The following is a 20,831-nucleotide window of genomic DNA, read 5'->3' as shown; positions in this document are numbered from 1 at the left end:
AAAAAATTATACAACAAATGAACTTATCTCATATAGTAAAAATGTAAACATCTACAGGTAGACTATCCATTTTTTTCCCCGATTAGCCAGAACAAACCTTTAATCTTTTATCATTTTCCTCTGCTAATCTGTGGACAGGGAATGTAAAATAATTAAACCAAATATCATTAGAAAAGTAAATTGGTTGTCCACAAGTCATTGTATTAAATGACTTTTGTTTAATTTTATATTTTCCCCCCTTTTCTGTAGATTATTATGTTAACAGTATATTCCCAGTCGTTAAGATTGTATACTGCTTTGTCATAATATTGGTGACTTTCTCCAGGAATTGTTTTGTCAACAAGTATTTCTTGAAGGTATCTGTACTTAATAACTATTTATAAGAATATTATTGCTTATCAGTCAGATCTTCCATATTATAACTAACATCAAAAATTGGTCTCTGATCTGCAAGGTTTCATAGGAAGCACAGTTTTAAAGATCTGGAAAATTAATAAATGAACTTATAATACCACGGGATATCAATGCTTACCTATTCTAAAAGTTTTTATTTTCTATGGCATCAGGAAATCAGAGTCTGTGCTTCATAATTAATAATGGGATGTGGGGTAAACAGAACCTAAAAATTGTGAACAAGCCTATTTAGTGAAACTTGTCTATGTGCCATTATTTATTTTAAGTAACTTTCATCTGCATATCCACATGTTAAATTTTATATTTGTCATCTACCTTTTTGTTTTTTAAAGTTAAAATTTTGTCCTGAATTTAAATTTCTTAAAAGATTGTTTTCCTATTTTTCCCAAATCTTTTATAGCATCTGTCAATGGTTCACCTTCTGCAACTTCTGAAAGTGATGGATCTAGTACAGGTTCTCTGCCACCAACAAATACAAATTCAAATACATCTGAAGGAGCAGCATCTGGATTAATAATTCCTCTTACAATATCTGGAGGCTCAGGCCCTAGGCCATTAAATCCTGTACCTCAAGCTCCCCTACCACCTGGGTGAGTAACTTGTTGGTTAACATTTGTTTTCTCAGGCTTCTGCATGTACTGATTAATAAGAAAAATATTACTAAACTCCATTCTTTAAAAAACTGTCCTCAAGCAATTGTAACTAATTTTGGTGGGGGTCTAAGGTCAAACTAAAAAAAAAAAAATCTTGCCACATTTGAAATTTCCTCCTTTATTTTCAGGGCACAGAGGAAGGAAAAAAAATACATGGGGTATATACACACACACACACATATTTTTTTTTTTTTTTTTTTTTTTTAGTGAAGGACTGAACCATAGAAAGTTAACTAAGGCTAGATAATGAAATAGTCACCTAATTCAGATTACTTTTTCTTTGAAGGGAAAAAAATCACTTTTTAAAATAAAAATTTTTTTCCATTATAAAGTCATTATAGCAAAGTAATAATAATTTAGGAAACTAAGAAAATTAGTACTCATAATCCTATTTTAATCACTACTGAGTATTTTTAAAATTAATACTCTGGTAGTTTATATACATATATACATTGTGACATTCAAATTAATCCAGAGCTCAGAATACTAATCAAAATTAATTGACCAGCTGATAAATTAATAAACTCTCAAGACAGGAATTCTAATTGCTAAACAGATTATATTACTTGTGTGGGTAATTAGGCCATTTTCCTTTTTGGAAGCCAAATTAGAAAGTTGTTTGTGTAAGAGATTAGCAAAGAGAAACTGGGTGCTCTTAGAAGTAATTGGTACTTCTATGATGATGGTTTAGTCTTATGTTCTTCACTTTAGAGATAAACCTACCAAGGAGACTAGAATACTCAGAATGACTTTGTCTGTTGTGCTGTGCAGAGACACATCAGATAAAAAGTTTTACTCTTTGATTTCAGTTTTTCTAGAACCCAGACAGTTCTTTGACCTTAAATTAGTTCAGTTTTTCTTCAGATTTCATAGTGTTAATTACAGCTTTCTTTTCCACTGAAGTCCTGAATATATCCTTATCAGATTGAGACAGACTTTGTCTCCTCAGTGTATCAACTTTAAGCCTCTTTAGAAATATAAGGATCTCTTAGAACAGACACTTCTGCAGAAGAAATCTGATCTAGTAAGTGTCACTCTCAGGGTAACATTTTTAAATTTTGTTCCTAAATTCTTTTGGTATCTTCTTTATATACTGACGTGCTTATTTGCCTCAGTTCTGTAATATGGTCATATAAGAGAAAAAGGCAAAGACAGTGTTAAAAGGCCAGGCAGCTCATAACAAATACCATACCAGACTTTTTAATTTTGTGTTTAAGTTGGGAGCAGAGAATGGACCAGCATGGGCGAGTTTACTATGTAGATCATATTGAAAAAAGAACAACGTGGGATAGACCAGAACCTCTACCTCCTGGGTAAGTATCTGAATTAAAGAAAAAAAGAAGGTATTTATTCAGAACTACAGATTACATCTGTACAAAATCTTCCCTATATTCTTACTTTTCCTTTTCCTGTCAGTCTTTCCTTTGTCTACTTTTTTTTTGTTTTTAGGTACAAACTAGAAAGAAGAGAGTCAGAGAGTTGATTGAACATAATTAATGATTTTAATTTTCACTCATTTCTGACCTAAAGATTACATAAGTCTTGCAACTTCCAAGTTTTCGCTTCTGACTTTAACTGACTCAAACCACAGGATTTTAGGATTAGTTTCTTTAGGAGTAATTATTTAACTGAGTAAGAATTATAGCCTGTATCATATATATAAGGATAAAGTCCCTATTATATAAAAATTTTAATATGTGATAGTGAAGTCATTGCAAAATACTTGGGGAAATAAAGAATATATTAATATGTGGTGTTAAGCATTGAACATTTACATTATATATTTGGAAGGAAAGTATTCAAGGGAAGTCAGTAGCAAACATGGGAAATACTTAATCTTACTAGTAATCTTAACTACACACCTAAAAGTTACTGTTTTTACCTGTTAAATTATCACATAGTATCCATTGTGAGATTGTGGAGGAACTTTACCTCATAACATTGCTGGTGATGGTTTAAATTAGTTACAACTCTTACAGGAAGTATATGTAACCATAATAGTGCACATACTCTTAATAATACTTTCCAGGAAATTTATCCTAAAGAGATATAATGCAAAGGAAAAAAATGTTTTCATATATTAAAGGTATTTATTATTTTACTATTTATAATATCAGAATATTGGAAAGAACCCTAAAAAATTAACCAGGTAGAAACCATAACTTATAATATTTAAGTTATTATATCAATGTTTATTTAATATGCACCCATTTGAAATGACAAATTAGAGAGTTGTATTCTTGTGAAAAAATCGTTTTTGGTACCTGAAAAGCTGTATATGCAATTGTCCCTAATAGGTTTGCAACAGTCAGTCAAAATAACATTGGAAAGAAAATGAGAACTTTTTTCTTAATGACTTGAGACTTACTCTCTGGATATACATTGTGTTCTAAAAACCTGATACATCTGAAGAACTTTTAAGAAAGAAGTTTTTAGGAACATTATTCTTGAGTTCACTTATAGACCAATTAAAAATATGTAAAATAAAAGACTTCAGGTAAATCAAAAGTAGTTTCTCAAGGTAAAATCTTAACACGTTGCGTACGGCGGGGTTTAAATCCCTCATACCCCTCTGTTCTGGCAGGTTTTTAAAAGAAACTACTTTAAAATGCACTCTTCTCTTTAAAGCGTAAATGCTTCTATGTCATTTATTATTTTTCTATAAATAATAGATTCTACAAATAAATTATTCTATAAATAATTATTCTACAAATAATTCAATAAAATATGCAAAGTAAAAAGAGTTAACAGTAAAAACGAGAATTCTCGTTATCCATCCTTAACGCATGGCTCAGAAAAAAACGAAGATTCTCGTGATCCGTACGCAACGTGTTAACAAACATGCACCAAGGTCAAGATTAAGTCTGTTTAATTCTTACCTGTTTCACATGTATTTGTTAAATTAGGTTTTATTCTGATTTAGGTGGGAACGGCGGGTTGACAACATGGGACGTATTTATTATGTTGACCATTTCACAAGAACAACAACGTGGCAGAGGCCAACATTGGAATCCGTCCGGAACTATGAACAGTGGCAGCTCCAACGTAGTCAACTTCAAGGTGCAATGCAGCAGTTTAACCAGAGATTCATTTATGGGGTAAGCAGCCCATTGCATTAGAAACTTTCTAAGAGTATTTGGTTTTTAACCTTTTCCTACATATGAAATGTTGTAAAACACTCATTAGAAGGAAGGTACAAGTAGGATGGCAACCCAGTTGTTGCTATTGATATTTTTAGACCTTGTCTCAGAATATTTTCTGTATGTTACCTATTCTTTCCTCTTTGACATTTCCTCTTTTGTTAATAAAAAAGAAGTTAGGAGAATTTAAAATAAAAATTAGGACAATTTAAAGTAAAAATAGGGCCGGCCCAGTGGCTCAGGCGGTTGGAGCTCCATGCTCCTGACTACGAGGGCTGCTGGTTCGATTCCCACGTGGGCCAGTGGGCTCTCAACCACAGGGTTGCCAGTTCAATTCCTCGAGTCCCACAAGGGATGGTGGGCTCTACCCCCTGCAATTAAAATTGAACACGGCACCTTGAGCTGAGCTGCCGCTGAATTCCCGGATGGCTCAGTTGGTTGGGGCGCGTCCTCTCAACCACAAGGTTGCCAGTTCAATTCCTCGACTCCCGCAGGGGATGGTGGGCTCTCAACCACAGGGTTGCCAGTTCAATTCCTCGAGTCCCACAAGGGATGGTGGGCTCTACCCCCTGCAATTAAAATTGAACACGGCACCTTGAGCTGAGCTGCCGCTGAATTCCCGGATGGCTCAGTTGGTTGGGGCGCGTCCTCTCAACCACAAGGTTGCCAGTTCAATTCCTCGACTCCCGCAGGGGATGGTGGGCTGTGCCCCCTGCAACTGGCAACGGCAACTGGACCTGGAGCTAAGCTGCACCCTCCACAACTAAGATTGAAAGGACAACAACTTGACTTGGAAAAAAGTCCTGGAAGTGCACGCTATTCCCCAATAAAGTCCTGTTTCCCTTCCGCAATAAAAATTTTTAAAAAATCTTTAAAAAAATAAATAAAAAAAATAAAGTAAAAATAAAAAAGAAGTTAGGACGATTTAAAATCCATGGACAAAACAATAGTAAAAATAAACCCAAGCAGTTTGAAAAGAGTTAAAACAGTTCTAAATTTAGTATTGCCTAACTCAGCAGAACATTTGAAGGCTTGGGTCTAAGCACACCTGACTCGAGTGGTTGTACAGAAATGATAGAATTGAATCACTTTGTAACACATAAAGGTAAAGTTTACCTAATAAATTATTTGGTGCTCTGGTAGACTACAGAAATTTGATTTCTTATAGGATTATGTTAAATATATTATTCTGGCAAAATCAAATTATCTTTGGTAAAAAATATTTCCTTTCTGGAAATGGATTAAATTTTACATATTTTCCTTGACAGTAATATTGCAGCAGTAGTGATAAGTACACCAAAATGTATTAATGCTTTGTTATGCAATCTTTGGTGCTAGAAATTTTACAGTCTCTCAATTCATAAAGTATCACAGATCTTTTCTCTGAGGAAACGAAAATAGTCCTTGGAGAAATTTGATTCTATATGCCAAACAAGAGGGATTTGTTTGAGCACAGAGAATTTAAACAGAAGAAAGTCAGCTCTTCAAGAGCTCATGAGAAGCTCACCCTCTCCATTGCCATTTCTTCCCCTCCACCACTATCGGAGTAAATTCTTTGTTCACTAAGCGTTCCTGTTTTTTTCTTTCCTTCATATTTCTGTGTATTTCTTGGACCTCACCACCATAATAGATATCACTCTCTGATGTAGACAAATTCACCTTTATCAGCAGCCTTCTGTTCACTACCTGGTTATGACCAGCAATTTTTTCTGCCACCTTCTGTGAAGACAGCTGTCACTATATTCCCCTTCCCAGTGGTTTTAGAGGTGAAATTAATTTTTGTCTCTTGTCTACCTTACCCTTTTTATTTACCTGTGTTGTTTTATATCTTCTTTTCTTTCTGAATTATAATCACCTTTGGTATGCCTGGCCAAATTTCTTTTAGGTTTGAATGCCTAGCTTGCCTGCCTTCTTTAAAGCTAGTTTCCATATGGGGTCTAATGGAAAGAGCATGGGCTTTGGAGTCAGACATAACTGGGTTCAAATCGTGGTTCCAGAGTTACTTTATATGGCTTTTGAGTAAGTTACTTAACCTCATCAAGACTCATTTACTTTATTTAAAAAAATATATACGTGGGCCGGCCCAGTGGCTCAGGTGGTTAGAGCCACTAACTCCGAAGGCTGCCGATTTGATTCCCACTTGGGCCAGTGGGCTCTCAACCACAAGGTTGCCAGTTCGATTCCTTGACTCCCGCAAGGGATGGTGGGCTGCGCCCCCTGCAACTAACAACAGCAACTGGACCTGGAGCTGAGCTGTGCCCTCCACAACTAAGATCGAAAGGACAACAACTAAAAAAAAAAGAACAACAACTTGACTTGGAAAAAGTCCTGGAAGTACACACTGTTCCCCAATAAAATCCTGTTCCCCTTCCCCAATAAAATCTTTAAAAATGTGTGTGTGTGTGTGTGTGTGTGTGTATGTGTGTGTGTGTGTGTGTGTGTAATTACTTCAGAGGGTTTTTCTTGATTCTGTAAAACAAAATTTCTAAGTTATGTTCAGCACATACTAGATGCATAAAAATGTTTTTATCTTTTATCTCTCATATCCGCAGTTGTAAATGTGCCCTTTTTCTCACTTTTACAATAGATAATCATTTAAAACATTCTTTTTAAAGACTAAATCTGTCTTTAGTCTTTAAAAGCAAATTTCTGGAGCACCTATAGTGTGTATTGCTTCATTGTAAACTTGACCAATTTGATACTCAAGAGTCTTTGGAACTTTTCTTGAATTGCAGCTTTTACCTCATCATCCATGGTTCTTTTGTTTGTTTTTTCTTTTCTCCTATCCAAAATAATCTGACCAATTTTTTGAAATTCTTATTCTTTGCTCTTGTTACAGAGTGGTTCTAAATTGTAAAGAACTTAAACAGCTTATTTCAGTTACCCTTAACTTAGCCAAAGATATGAACCGAATTGAACATTCTTAATACCAGCTACTTAAAAAGTGATGGGGTGGTGGAGTGTTGCTGAGAAAGTCTATTTATTGGGCATGTGAAGTGGCCTCTGTTCTAACCCTGGTTGCAGGGCAGTAGACTCCCATACACCCAGCATTTTTAACCTCAGAATGGATATGGTTAATGATGTAACACTGTAATGGCTCTTCCTGGCCCATGGCTTCATTTTGCATTTCCTCAGCTTACCTGTCCAGGGAGAGCCAGTGGGATAGGCTTGGGTTCTAGAGAAAATTATCAAAATAGTTTGTCGTGTGCCAAACTTACCAGACTTGATCTGTAATCAGGGTTTATACCTTTTATAGTGTTCATGGCCTCCTTATCTTGCTCCTTTTCATAACTGTATCTTTCAAGAGGAGCAAGGCCAGTTCTTAGTAAGTCTGTCTTCCAAGAGCTGTTAAATCAGAAATGGGAATATCTCTCATATGCTTTAAAGCTTTCAGTCAGTTAACTCAGTTTCTGTAATATGTCAGTGACGTGGGAAAGAAACAGAAAGACAGTAGGGGGAACTACTATAGATTGAGACTTAAGAGACTCAACCAGTGTAATGTGAGGACTTTGTATCCTGATTTGAAAAAATACAGCAATGAGGCATCTAATTAGGGTCTAGGTATTAGATGATAAAATTATAGATATTTGGTAGGTGTGATAATAATGTTGTGGTTATGTAAGAACGTGTCCACACATTTTAGAAAGGCATACTAAAATATGTAGGGGGAAATGATGACTGAGTTTTGCTTCAGTAAAGAATTGGGAGAGAGGCCGGATGGCTCAGTTGGTTAGAGTGCGAGCTCTGAATGACAGGGTTGTGGGTTCGATTTCCACATGGGCCAGTGAGCTGCGCCCTCCACAACTAGATTGAAGGACAACGACTTGGAGCTGATGGGCCCTGAAGAAACACACTGTTCCCCAATATTCCCCAATAAAAAATTTTTTTTAAAAATTTAAAAAATAGGGAAATAAAAATAAAGACACGTGGCAAAGTCTTGATAATTATTGATTTTGATTCTTGGTACTGGATTTATAGGGTGCGCTGTCCTGTTTTACTTTTTTTTCATAATAATTTTTTAAAGCAGTTAGAATCTGTTATTTATTTGCCTTATCTTACTAAAGAAGAAAGGCCTTAACCAAATCTGAGAGACCACAAATTATCCCAACTTTATTATACATTTAAACTAAAACACACTCATTAACCCTACATGGAGTCAATCTCTTTTTCCAGTGGTTGACACCTGGTTTTCCCTCTCTCCACTAACGTGGTAATTGCAAACAAATTTAAGAAGTCATCTATACGGTTCTATTTTCTCATCTGACAACCTATTCTTCCTGCTCCCCCAATTCTCTTCCCATAGTTCTTTGTATACTTGTATACTTTGTTCTGTATGTAATCCTCTCTTTTTGGGTTAGAAATACAAGATTTTTCTCAGCTATCCAATGACTCTGAATACAGTTATTTATAAATGACTTTTGGGGAGTTTATGTATTTCCCTAACTTACTGGTTTGCAACTAAAGAAGAAAAAAAAGAGGTCATTTGAGGGTGATGATTATAATATTTGAATTTCAAGTAATTTTAAACATTAAATGTTTGCAAAGATTTTTTTTTTCTCCACCAGGGTGTATTGGCATTTATCAATGACTGTGTGACACCTCTCTAAGATGTGAACTCTGTAAGAATGTGTTATGTTGCACATGGCAAGGGAAGGCATATCAGAACTCATAAGCTGCTCTCAACTTATTATTTCACCTTTTGTTGTTGTTTTTCTTTTTAGAATCAAGATTTGTTTGCTACATCACAAAATAAAGAATATGATCCCCTTGGTCCCCTGCCACCTGGATGGGGTAAGTCACATGAATTTTTTCATTGAATTTGGTCATTTTAAAAATGAGATATTTATGCATGATACCCTGCTCTTGCTTCAGTGAATATCTGGGAAGATTTTTGGGTGTGTTGGTTTAATCCGGAGTGCCAAATAGGCATTAAATTTCCCAAATGTTCTAACTTGACCTTTTAGTATAGTAAACTTGTATTGGGATTCAGAATTATTTTATTCTTCTAAAGTTTAAAAATATTTGGCTCACTCAGCAATAAAAAGAAATGGTTTTTTGATACAATAATCTCAAAGGACATCATGCTTAGTGAAAAAAAAAATCAATCTCAAAAGATTATATACTGTATGATTCAATTTATATAACATTCTCAAAATGATAAAGCTATAGAAATAGAAAACAGGTTAGTAGGAGCAAGGAGATAGAGCCAGTGGGTACAAATACAGGAGGTAACATGTTTCCTGTGTGGTGGCGGAACTTCTATATCTTGACAATAGTGTTGATTACACAAATCTGTACATAGGAGAAAAGTGCATAAAACTACACGGTTACATAAATGAATTCAGTTTTAAAAATTGATGAAAATTGAATAAAGCCTGTGTAGTTAACGATAGTGTATCAGTGTCAGTTTTCTGATTTTGATATTATACTAATAGCTGTTTAAGTGTCAATATGGCGGTGACTCAAAAAAACCACAGAACATGGCAGATAAAAGATGAGTATATGCTTAGCTATGCACTTAGAGTATTGTTTTTAGATGATAAAAATTACAAAATTATTTGGATACAAGAAGTAGTATGGATTCTGGAAGTATATTTTTAAAATTTAAATTTAATGTGACTGCCAAGAACATGAACTTATTTTGTTATCATGTAACCAGTCCTGTAGCACTGTGCCTGCTTCCTTTTGCCTAAGAAACAACCTTAAGGTGGGTTACATGCTTCCATACGCAAGATGCCATGATCAGCTAAGCCAGTGTTAATACTCAGGGTGTGTCACAAGATACAGAGTCCCATTTTTCTGTATATTCACACCTGGAGTTCTGTTTCCATTTTAGGCTCAGCCAATGTAGAAAGTAGCTGAGATGTCAGGAGTGGGTTCATGATACCTACCAGCATATCCCTTCTGTCCCCCCATATTATCACTACTGCTTAAAATCATGGAATCAGTGCTGGAGATAGAGTTAAATGTTACCAGATACTAACTTGACAAGGCTATACAGTTTGGCCTAAGACTCATCCTGCAATCGTGCTTAAAGAAAGATCTCAAGAATCTAAATAAATGTTATTTGAAAAAGAGATATCAACTTTCAAACGATGGACAATAAATACTGGCTTTATCAGCATGGAATTAAGTTTAAAATTTTGTTTGAAAATTGCTAATTTTAGAAATTGCTTTTTAAGAAGTTGGAATGCATTTTGTACTTTTTAATACTTCAGTTATTTATTTTGAGACATCATGGCCAAATTTTAAAAATACAGCTAAAGGAAGAAACCTGTCTTTAAAGAACTAATTGGTAGTGGAGCTAGAAGTCAGTAGTTCAAAACAACAGAACAATATTAAAATTTCAAAACTATTTGATTATTAAAAGAGAAAATGACATCCACATGTCTTTTAAACCTTAATGAGAAAGCTCAGAGAAGCAGGAGAAATTTTGTAGGAAGAAAACAACAAAATAAGGAGAATCCTAAAGCAAGAGTCAGGTGGGAAACAAGCAGCATCTTCAGATGCAGTAAATTAAAAAACAGCCCTGCTGTCCATCCCTTGTGTAGAAAGGTACTCTAGATATTTAGTAGGATTTGGAAACTGGGTATATTAAAGAACAGGATATATTTTGAAACATTGTCTTCACTAGTTGAATAATACCTAGTATATAGCAAACAATTAAGTTATATTCCTCCCTTCCACCCATTATATTTTAAGAAATCAAATGTGGTGTGAAAAAAATCCCTGAATGGAGGCTTGAGTTTCTATCCTGTCACTGCTGATTAATTCTGAGATTTTGGGCAGATCACTTAACTTGTGTGAGTTTCTTTAACTTCAAGATAAAGTAAAACTACCTGCAGCATGGGACTATTAAGGATAAAATGAGGTCATATATGAAAAGTTAAAATGATTAATTATTCTTGCTGCTGTTGGATGGATTGAACAGAAAGGTTCCATGGGCAGGATATTGTGAATTAAGTCTCTTTAACTTCTGGGATATAATGATGTTTTTGTAACTTCAGTAAGTGTGAATTTAATATTTTAATAAATTAAACCTTTTTAAAAAAATTATGTCTTTTAAAGTTGTGATTTAAAAACTATAAAATCATCAATACAATGAGAAATGGGCAAATTCAGCTCATCTTATATTAGTTTGAAAGAAGAAGGCTATGCTAACTCTAATGCTTTGGTTTTTGTTTTTGTTTTTGTTTTTAAACGTAAGAGAAGAGAACAGACAGCAATGGTAGAGTATATTTTGTCAACCACAACACTCGTATTACACAATGGGAAGACCCCAGAAGTCAAGGGTAAGAACTTTCAGTTACTAGTTTATAGATAACCTCTTTAAAGAATGTGCTCTATTTCTGAATCAGTTAAGAAAAAAATCAGTTATGTATACTTTCCCCAAACGCCTTAAACGTTAATCACCCACATACCTTAGAAAGAGAAAAAATTACACTATCACTTTAATACAGTGATGTGGGTTTCTTGACAGTATAAGGGAAAAAACTCAGTGGTATATACAAATACACTTATGTATTCAAAAATACCTACTTATTATTAGAAAGACCAGATTAGTAATTCTAAAGCAAGGTTTTACAACCTGGGATCCACTGGGAATACTTTAGGGAGAAAAAAATACACATTTGGTTTTATTAATAGTCTGAAATTGAGTGTTTCTTTCCACTGTGATTGTAGGTTACAACCATAGTAGAATTAGCAATGCCTAGGACTTGGCCACCAGTAGAAATCACAGGTTTTTTAATATCATTCTGCAGTTGTTGCAGACGTATCAAAATATTGTTTACACACTTCATTATAGGAACTTTCTATTATATTAATAGATACACATTATTATAAGTTTGTCTTTTTAATGTTTTGATTAATTATGTATATATAATTGCTTTTCTTTGTAACATTATGTAATAGTGTATTAGTTTGCTAGAGCTGCCTTAACAAATTACCACAATTTGATTGACTTAAAGAATAGATATTTGTCTCGGAGTTGAGGAGACTAGAAATCCAAGATCAAGGTGTTGACAGGGCTGTGCTCCCTCTGAAGGCAGTAGGGAATGACGTATTTCAGGCCTCCTCCTAGCTTCTGGGAGTTTCTTGGCTTGTGGCAGCATAACTCTAATTTCGACATAGCATTCTCCCTGTGTACATGTCTCAGTGTCCAAATTTCCCCTTTTTATAAGGACACCAGTCATAATGGATTAGTGTCCCATCATACTCCAGTGTGAACTCATCTTAGCTAATCACATCTGCGATGACTCTACTTCCAAATAAGGTCACATTCTGAGGTACTGAGGGTTACAAATTTGCAGGGGGACACAATTCAGCCCATAACACTATATAATACTATGTGTTTATCAGACTGCCAGAGGGATCCATTCTGCAAGGAATTTGGCAAGGTGTAGTCGGAGAGCACAGTCCCAACAAGATTACCCTCACTTCAGACAGTCACAGGCTGGGAGGGCCCCAGGACTACTCTCACTTCAGCTTGCTATAATTTGGGGGGTCCCCACAACAACCTAGAGATACTAGAACTCACTGAAGCCTCTTGTGTTCACAGTCATGTTTATTACAGGGAAAGGATACAAATTAGAACCAACAGAAGGAAGAGATGCATAAGGCAGAGTCTGAGAGGGTTTCAAACTCCCTCTCAATACTCTACACATACTGTTCCACATCATTTCTTTGGATCATTTCTGTAAGAAATGATGTGGAACAGTATGTGTCGAATATTGCCAACCAGGGAATCTCACTTGATCTCTGGTATCCAGAGATCTGGTATTGGGGCTCCATCATGTACTGCCTGTGTGACTAATTGTAGTCTCCAGCGCTTCCCCAGACTTGGAGCTAATACTTTTAGTTTTCATTTACGCCGGAAGTTAGAACTGATATGTCATATCCCAAAGTCTACATCACAAACCACATTGTTGACTGTCCAGTGTTTAAAGTCCCCGGGCAAACAAAGATGTTCCTGACGGGCAGGACATTCCAGAGGCCTAGAGATCACCTTCCATTAGCCAAGGGTAAAGCCCAGATCTCTATTTAGCTGTGACAAATTCTTCGTTTAACACATTCCATAGCTTAAAGTTTTAAAAACCACTGTTCTAATTAAAGGTATGCTTTAAATTTAAAATCTGTTTCTGGGTACCAGCAAATTACAGTTTTTTATGGAGTTAGAGTATTTAACTTAAATATATTTAATTTCCAAAAAAGAAAGAATTAAGAATTTCAAAGGTAACATTTCTAATTTCTCTTTAAATTTCTTTCTCTAAAGATAGAATAGACCACCTCACCTTTCTGTAATGTACCATTTCTTGTATCCCCTTGGATCTTTCAAAATTTCAAACCTAAAGTTAGAATCAGTATTTTAATATGTAATACAAGTGACCCAGTTCTATCCAATTTGTTTTGTTTTTAGGACAACAACTTGTTACTAAGTCTGTTTCACAAATATGATTACAACAAATGTGATGTTATCTTTTTACAGTTTTTTGTAGTCTCTTGTCTGACATTTGTATTCAGCTCTGTGACTATGGCTAAATATTCTTAACCCTTTGACAAAGTCTACAAAATTTTGTTTAGGCAGAGGTTCTCAGGCTTTTTGTTATTCTAAAATACACTTGAGGACAATGCCATTCCTGTCTGCAACAGTGACTCTAATTAAAATAGTGAGCTTAAATGCCTCCAACCTCTTTCTTTCTTCCTGTTGACATGTTTAACATGCTTGTAGGATATCTAGATAAGAGAGGTCTAGTAAACAACTGGAAATACTGGACTAAATGGTTTTCTCTTTCTTCCTGTTGACTTGTTTAACATGCTTGTAGGATATCTAGATAAGAGAGGTCTAGTAAACAACTGGAAATACTGGACTAAATGGTTTTCTAGAAGATTCCTACTGCATTTGTGGATATTCTTAGTTTCTATACTTGGCTAACAAGCAACTCTTTCACATTTTTTGTTTTAATTTTTTCCTTATGTTTTGTAGTCAGTTAAATGAAAAGCCCTTACCTGAAGGCTGGGAAATGAGATTCACAGTGGATGGAATTCCATATTTTGTGGATCACAATAGAAGAACAACGACCTATATAGATCCCCGAACTGGAAAATCTGCCCTGTAAGTTTTCTAAACATTGTAGATTAAAAGTAAAACTGATTCCAAGATATTGATGTAAAAGATCTGAATTAGCAAGTAGGAGTACAGTTTTTACTATTCCTTGAGTTGGCATGCCCATAGGTTTCTGTTTACTAAATATTTTGTATTTCAGTTACCATCTTGAATATTTTCTCCCAGAGACTTTTCATATTTCTTACCATCTTGCACACAGCACTAAATGAGACTATTTAGAAATTATCAGTATAATACTGTTCACCGATTAATCCCTGATTTCCAAGCCTTTCTTTCATTTCCATTACCTTTTAACTTAAAAGTTCCCTTTACTTTGTTTTTCTTTCTGTTTTTAAAAAGTAACTTTGTGTTTTGTTGATTTGCTTAATATGTTTTGTTTAGGGATTTTTTCTATGGTAAAATACACACAACAAAGTTTACCATTTCAAGTGTACAGTTTAATGGCATTAAATACATTCACATTGTTGTGTAACCGTCACCACCATCCATCTCCAGAACTTTTTTATTATCTCATACTGAAACTCTGTGCCCATTAAACAGTAACTCTCCAATCCTCCTTCTCCTTCAGCCCCTGATAACTGCTGTTGTGCTTTCTAATTTTGTGAATTTGATTACTCATATAAGTGGAATCATACAATATTTGTTCTTTGTGACTGGCTTATTTCATTTAGCATCATGTCTCCAAGCTATAGCTTGTATCAGAATTTCATTCCTTTTTAAGGCTGAATAATATTCCATTCTGTGTATACACCACATTTTGTTTATACATCCGTTCATGGACATTTGGGTCGTTTTCCCAAACAACAGGCCAATATTTTCGCTATTGTGAAAAATGCTGCTATGGAGTATACAAATAACTGTTCAAATCCTTGCTTTCAGTTTTTTTTGTGTATATACTTATAAGTGGAATTCCTGGGTCAAATGGTAATTCTGTGGTTTTTTGAGTCACCGCCATGCTGTTGTCCACAGCAGGTATACCATTTTACATTCCCGCCAGCAGTGCACATGGGTTCCAGTTTTTCCAGTCCACACTAACAGTTGTTCCTTTTTGTTTGTTTGTTTTTTATAATGCCATCCTGTAGGTATGAGGTGGTATCTCATTGTGGTTTTTATTTTTATTTCTCTAATGATCCATGATGAGCATCTTTTCATGTGCTCGTTGACCATTTGTACATCTTTGAAGAAATGTCTGAGTCCTTTGCCTATTTTTGAATCGTTTTTTTGTTATTGTTGAGTTTTAGAAGTTCTCTATTCTGGATATTAATCCCTTATCGGATATGTCATTTGCAAATAGTTTCTCCCATTCTGTGTGTTGCTAAGAGTTTTATAGCTTTAGCTCTTATATTTAGGTCTTGGATCCATTTTTAGTTAATTTTTGCAGATAGTATTAGGTAAGGGTCCAACTTCATTCTTTTTTTGTATTTTAAGATTTTATTGGGGAAGGGGAACAGGACTATTGGGGAACAGTGTGTACTTCCAGGACTTTTTTTTCCAAGTCAAGTTGTTGTCCTTTCAATCTTGGTTGTGGAGGGTGCGGTTCAGTCCTTTCAGTCTTAGTTGTGGAGGGCACAGCTCAGCTCCAGGTTCAGTTGCCGTTACTAGTTGCAGGGGGCATAGCCCACCACCCCTCACTGGAGTTGAACCGGCAACCTTGTGGTTGAGAGGACACACTCCAACAAACTGAGCCATCCGGGAGCTCAGCGGCAGCTCAGCTCAAGGTGCCATGGTCAATCTTAGTTCAGCGGCAGCTCAGCTCAAGGTTCCGTGTTCAATCTTAGTTGCAGGGGGCACTGCCCACCATCCCTTGCGGGACTCAAGGAGTTGAACTGGCAACTTTCTGGTTGAGAGACCACTGGCCCATGTGGGAATCGAACCGGCAGCCTTCGGAGTTAGGATCATGGAGCTTCAACCGCCTGAGCCACCAGGCCGGCCCCAACTTCATTCTTTTACAAATGGATATCCAGTTTTCCCAGCACCCTTTGTTGAAGACTGTCCTTTCCCCATTGAATGGTCTGGGCACTCATGTCAAAAATCTTGTCCATCTTTGCAAGGGTTTATTTCTGGGCTTTGTATTCTGTTGGTCTATATATCTGCCTTAGTACAACACTATTTTGATTACTGTAGCTTAGTATTATTAGATTGGTGCAAAAGTAATTGTGGTTTAAAAGGTTAAAAGTAAGTGCAAAAACCACAGTTACTTTTGCACCAACCTAATAAATTTTGAAATCAAGAAGTGTGAGTCTTCCAACTTTGTTCTTCTTTTTCAAGATTGTTTTTGCTTTTCAGGGTCCCTAGAGATTCCGTATGATTTTAGGGTGAATTTTGATAGGGATTGCATTGCATCTGTTCACTTTGGTTAGTATTGACATCTTAACAATGTTAAGTTTTCTAATCCATGAACATAGGCTGTCTTTGCATTTATTTGTTGCCTTTAATTTCTTTCAGCAATGTTTTGTGGTTTTCAGTGTGCAAGTTTTTTACCCCTTTGGTTTAGTTAATCCCTAAGTGTTGTTTTTGATGCTTTTTGTAAATGGAATTGTTAATTTCCTTTTCAGATTGTTGATTGTTAGTGTATAGAAATGCAACTGATTTTTATGTGTTGTTTTGTATCCTACTTTGCTGAATTTACTCATTAGTTCTAACAGGTATTTTTGTCTGGAATTTTTAAGGTTTTCTGTGTATAAGATCTCATCTTTAAACAGATGGATTTTACTTCCTTTCCAATTTGGGTGCCTTTCATTTATTTTTCTTGCTTAATTGCTCTGGCTAGAACTTCTAATACTGTGTTGAACAGAAGTGGTGAAAGCCAGCATCCTAAAGCTTTCATTCTTTCACCATTGAATGTGATGTGTGTGAGCTGTGGGATTTTGATATATGACCTTTATTATGTTGAGGTAGTTCCTTCTAGTCCTAGTTTCTTGAGTGTTTTTATCAAAATGATTTTGAATTTTATCAAATGCTTTTATTTGCATCAATTAAGATGATCCTGTGGTATTTCTCTCTTTGTTATCAACGTGTGGCATATTACATTGATTTTTCATTTATTGAACTACCCTTGCCTTTCAAGAATAAACCCCACTTTTTCAAAAGTATTAAAATAATCCTTTTAATATACTGATGAATTCAGTATGCTAGTATTTTCTTAATATTCTGATGAATTCGGTATGCTAGTTGAGGATTCTTGCATCAATGTTCATAAGAGATATTGGTGTGTAGTTTTCTTGTTTTTTTATCTGGCTTTCATATCAGGACAATATTGGTCTCACTACTTTTTAATTTTATACTTTCTGAATATTAAAAACTTTCATGTTTAAAGTAGAAACTAGGAATTCAGGCCAATTAGCTATTAATGAAATTAGAAATGATTTAGATATGGAAATAAATTATAAATATATTGTATCATTCATTTTAGTTACAATTATGTTTGGGTATGTGTAAGGAAACCCCAAAATTGTGGTTTGTATAAGTCACTCCATCATTTAAAAATGGCTCAGTGGGATTTATACAGCACACTATTGAATAATCCATGGATCAAAGAAGAAATCATGAGTAATTTGGCAGTATTTTGTACTTAATCACAATAAAAAAACAGGATATCACAATTTGTGGACTTAACAAAAGTAGTCCTAAATAAATTTCCAGAGGCAAATTTATTGCTTTAAAAGACTATAGTAGAAAATAAGAAAGGTGTAACATCAGTGATCCTTGCGTCCATATTTAAGAAGTTGGAAAAAGAAAAGTTAATTAAACCCAAAATAAGCACAAGAAAAGAAATAAGCATAAAAGCAGAAATCAATGAAATGGAAATGAAACAATAGAGAAATTAAAGCTAGAAGTTGGATCTTTGATAAAGATGATTAATATTGATAACCTCTAGTAAACTTTAGAGAAAGAAAAAGAAAATACAAAGTATTAATACAGACATGAAAGAAGGACATTGCTACATATTCTGCAGACATTAAATAATAAGGTATATTTTGAACAATTTTATGGCAATAAATTGGACATTTAGATGAAATGGACAAATTCCTTGAAAGATACATCACCGAAATGGACATAAGAAGAAATTGTAAATCTGAATAGCTCTATATCTGGTAAAGAAATTGAATTCATAATTAAACAATTTCCCATAAAAAAAATTCTGGCCTAGATGGCTTCACTAGTAAATTTTATCAAAATTATAAAAAACAATATCAATCATATTCAAATTCTTTCGTAAAATATAAGAGATGAGAACACTTCTGAACTCATTTTATGAGACTTTTACAATCATGATACCAAAATCAGACAAGAACAGTATAAGAAATTATTGACTAATATTTCTATGAACATAGGTATAAAAATCTTTAACAAAATAATGGCAAATTAAATTCAAGATATAAAAGGAATATTCCACTGTCATGATGTGGAATGGAGTTTATCCCAGGAATGCAAGATTGATTTAATATACAAAAATCAGTCAATGTAATTTACAACATTAACAAATTAAAAGAGAAAAATCATGATCATTTCAAGAAAGCACTTGACAAAATACAATGCCAATTTACAAGTATGGTAAACACTGCTGCCTTGGAAACTTTCTTACCTTAAAAATTGTATTTACAAAAGACCTGCAACCGACATCACACTTAACGATGAAATAACTCTTAAGATCAAGAATAGGTAAAGATTAAGCCACAGTCTCCTTGGAAAAAGAAAAAAAAGAATAAGACAAGGATATCTACTGTCACTACTTCTGTTCAATGATGTATTGGTAGTTCCATGATACAAGAAACAGAAAAAATATATAGATTGGAAAGGAAGAAGTAAAACTGTCTTTTTTCACATAGATAGCATACGTAATTATATATATAGAAAATCATAAGGAATCTAGAAAAAACTACTAGAACTAATAAGTAAATTTAACGGTACTGTCAGATATAAAGTCATTATATGAAATCAATTGTATTTCTACATTGACCGTTTAGAAAATGAAATTAAAAATAGTTCAAGGGAAAAGGGAATAATTCAGTGACATGAAATTCAGGGCTAGTTTGGTAGCTCAGTGGTGTCATCAGTGCTCTAGGCTTCTTTCGGTTCTACATCCCAGACCATGATCTCTGCCCTCAGTTTACCTCATAGTTTGTGATAGCTGCTGAAACTTCAGCTATCATAGTTACAACTGCAGCTGGAATATGAGGAGCAAATTGGAAAGAGAAAAAAATCCCTTTCCCGCTATCTCTGCTCTCTTAAAAATAGCCTTCCTGGAAGTCCTGTACAACACCCACTTATACCTCATAAGCCGTGGTTAAGTCACACAGCTACACTGGGGAATCTCGTCTTTATCCTGGGTAGCAGTCTGCCCAGGTAAATATCAAGAGTCTGACTTTAAGGAATGGGTTTGGGGATAGACAACATTCTCAGATAGAACCTACTTTACCTAGCCCTGTTGACTATATATAAGAGAAAAATCCCACAACAGTGGCTTTAAAAAGATGAAAACTTCTGTCTTTTGCTTAAAAATAGTCCTGGGAAATAAAAAATTTAAAAGGTGGTGGTATGAGTATGCTGTACTAAGTTTTTTTTGCATTTGACTGCTAAGTACTAAGGGGGGTTGGTATTTTGCCTTTCCTTCAATATTTTGTCTTATCAGCAACTGTATATGTCATATTAACGTTTTTCCTCAGAGACAATGGACCCCAGATAGCCTATGTACGGGACTTCAAGGCGAAGTTTCAGTATTTCCGGTTCTGGTGTCAGGTTAGTATTAGGACTATATTTTTATACTCCCTTTCTTTTTGTTTATGTTGCTTATAGTACACAGTCAGTGATTCTATTGGAAAATAACCCATAGAAAAATGGATAAAATGGGAAGCATCAGAATCTTTTTCTGCTATTCTGAAGGCAAATAAATAGATTTATCAATTAAATAATTTGTGGCTTCTGTTTTCCAGAAGAATAAAATTGAAACCATTTGAGTAAGAAAATAACTGCTGCTCTTTCAAGTACCCATTACTTTCAGATTGCAGAAATCTCAAACAAATGAGTTAAAACATTTTGTGATGTATAATAAATTGTAACCAGCCCCTTTCATAGCTAGCATTTGATATAAATGACTTTGATAGATACATGCATATATATAGTTATAGTCAGAGTATTTTTCTTAAATGTGACCAACTATTTCTGATGTATAAATATTTACTGAATTAATGATTTCTCTATGGGTTCTAAATAAAAATATACTATTCAAAATATTGCTGTGATGAATATATTTAAACTTCAAACTCTTGTAATTAACTGGGCCAATGCAAGCAAGAAGAAGCTGAATTAAGGTTATGAAAATAAAATTGATTTGATTCATTAAGTAAGCACTGTCACATGAGATCTTGTTTTCCTGTTTCTTATATATCAAATGATCTATAATTAGCATGAATGCTCACAAATGCATGGTTACATATTGAATACAAATTCATACTCAAAGTCTACTTGTTTCTGTAAGCAAAGACAAAGTAAATAAAA

At 34.5% G+C, this 20,831-nt stretch overlaps 1 protein-coding gene across 1 annotated transcript in view; it reads left to right on the top strand.

The window, feature by feature from the left end:
- ITCH (itchy E3 ubiquitin protein ligase) overlaps positions 1–20,831 on the top strand; it is a 74,682-nt gene that overhangs the window by 29,502 nt on the left and 24,349 nt on the right. The window contains exons 7-13 of the mRNA XM_019733743.2: positions 815–1,004; positions 2,285–2,380; positions 3,991–4,165; positions 8,929–8,998; positions 11,415–11,499; positions 14,193–14,321; positions 20,000–20,072. Of these exons, the coding sequence (XP_019589302.2) occupies positions 815–1,004; positions 2,285–2,380; positions 3,991–4,165; positions 8,929–8,998; positions 11,415–11,499; positions 14,193–14,321; positions 20,000–20,072 (818 nt within the window). The remainder of the gene's footprint in view (positions 1–814; positions 1,005–2,284; positions 2,381–3,990; positions 4,166–8,928; positions 8,999–11,414; positions 11,500–14,192; positions 14,322–19,999; positions 20,073–20,831) is intronic.

The sequence above is a fragment of the Rhinolophus sinicus genome, linkage group LG13, assembly GCF_036562045.2.
Source record: "Rhinolophus sinicus isolate RSC01 linkage group LG13, ASM3656204v1, whole genome shotgun sequence".
Classification (NCBI taxonomy): Eukaryota; Metazoa; Chordata; class Mammalia; order Chiroptera; family Rhinolophidae; genus Rhinolophus; species Rhinolophus sinicus.
Note: the sequence above shows the minus strand (reverse complement) of the source record. Positions and strands in the feature narration are given on the sequence as shown.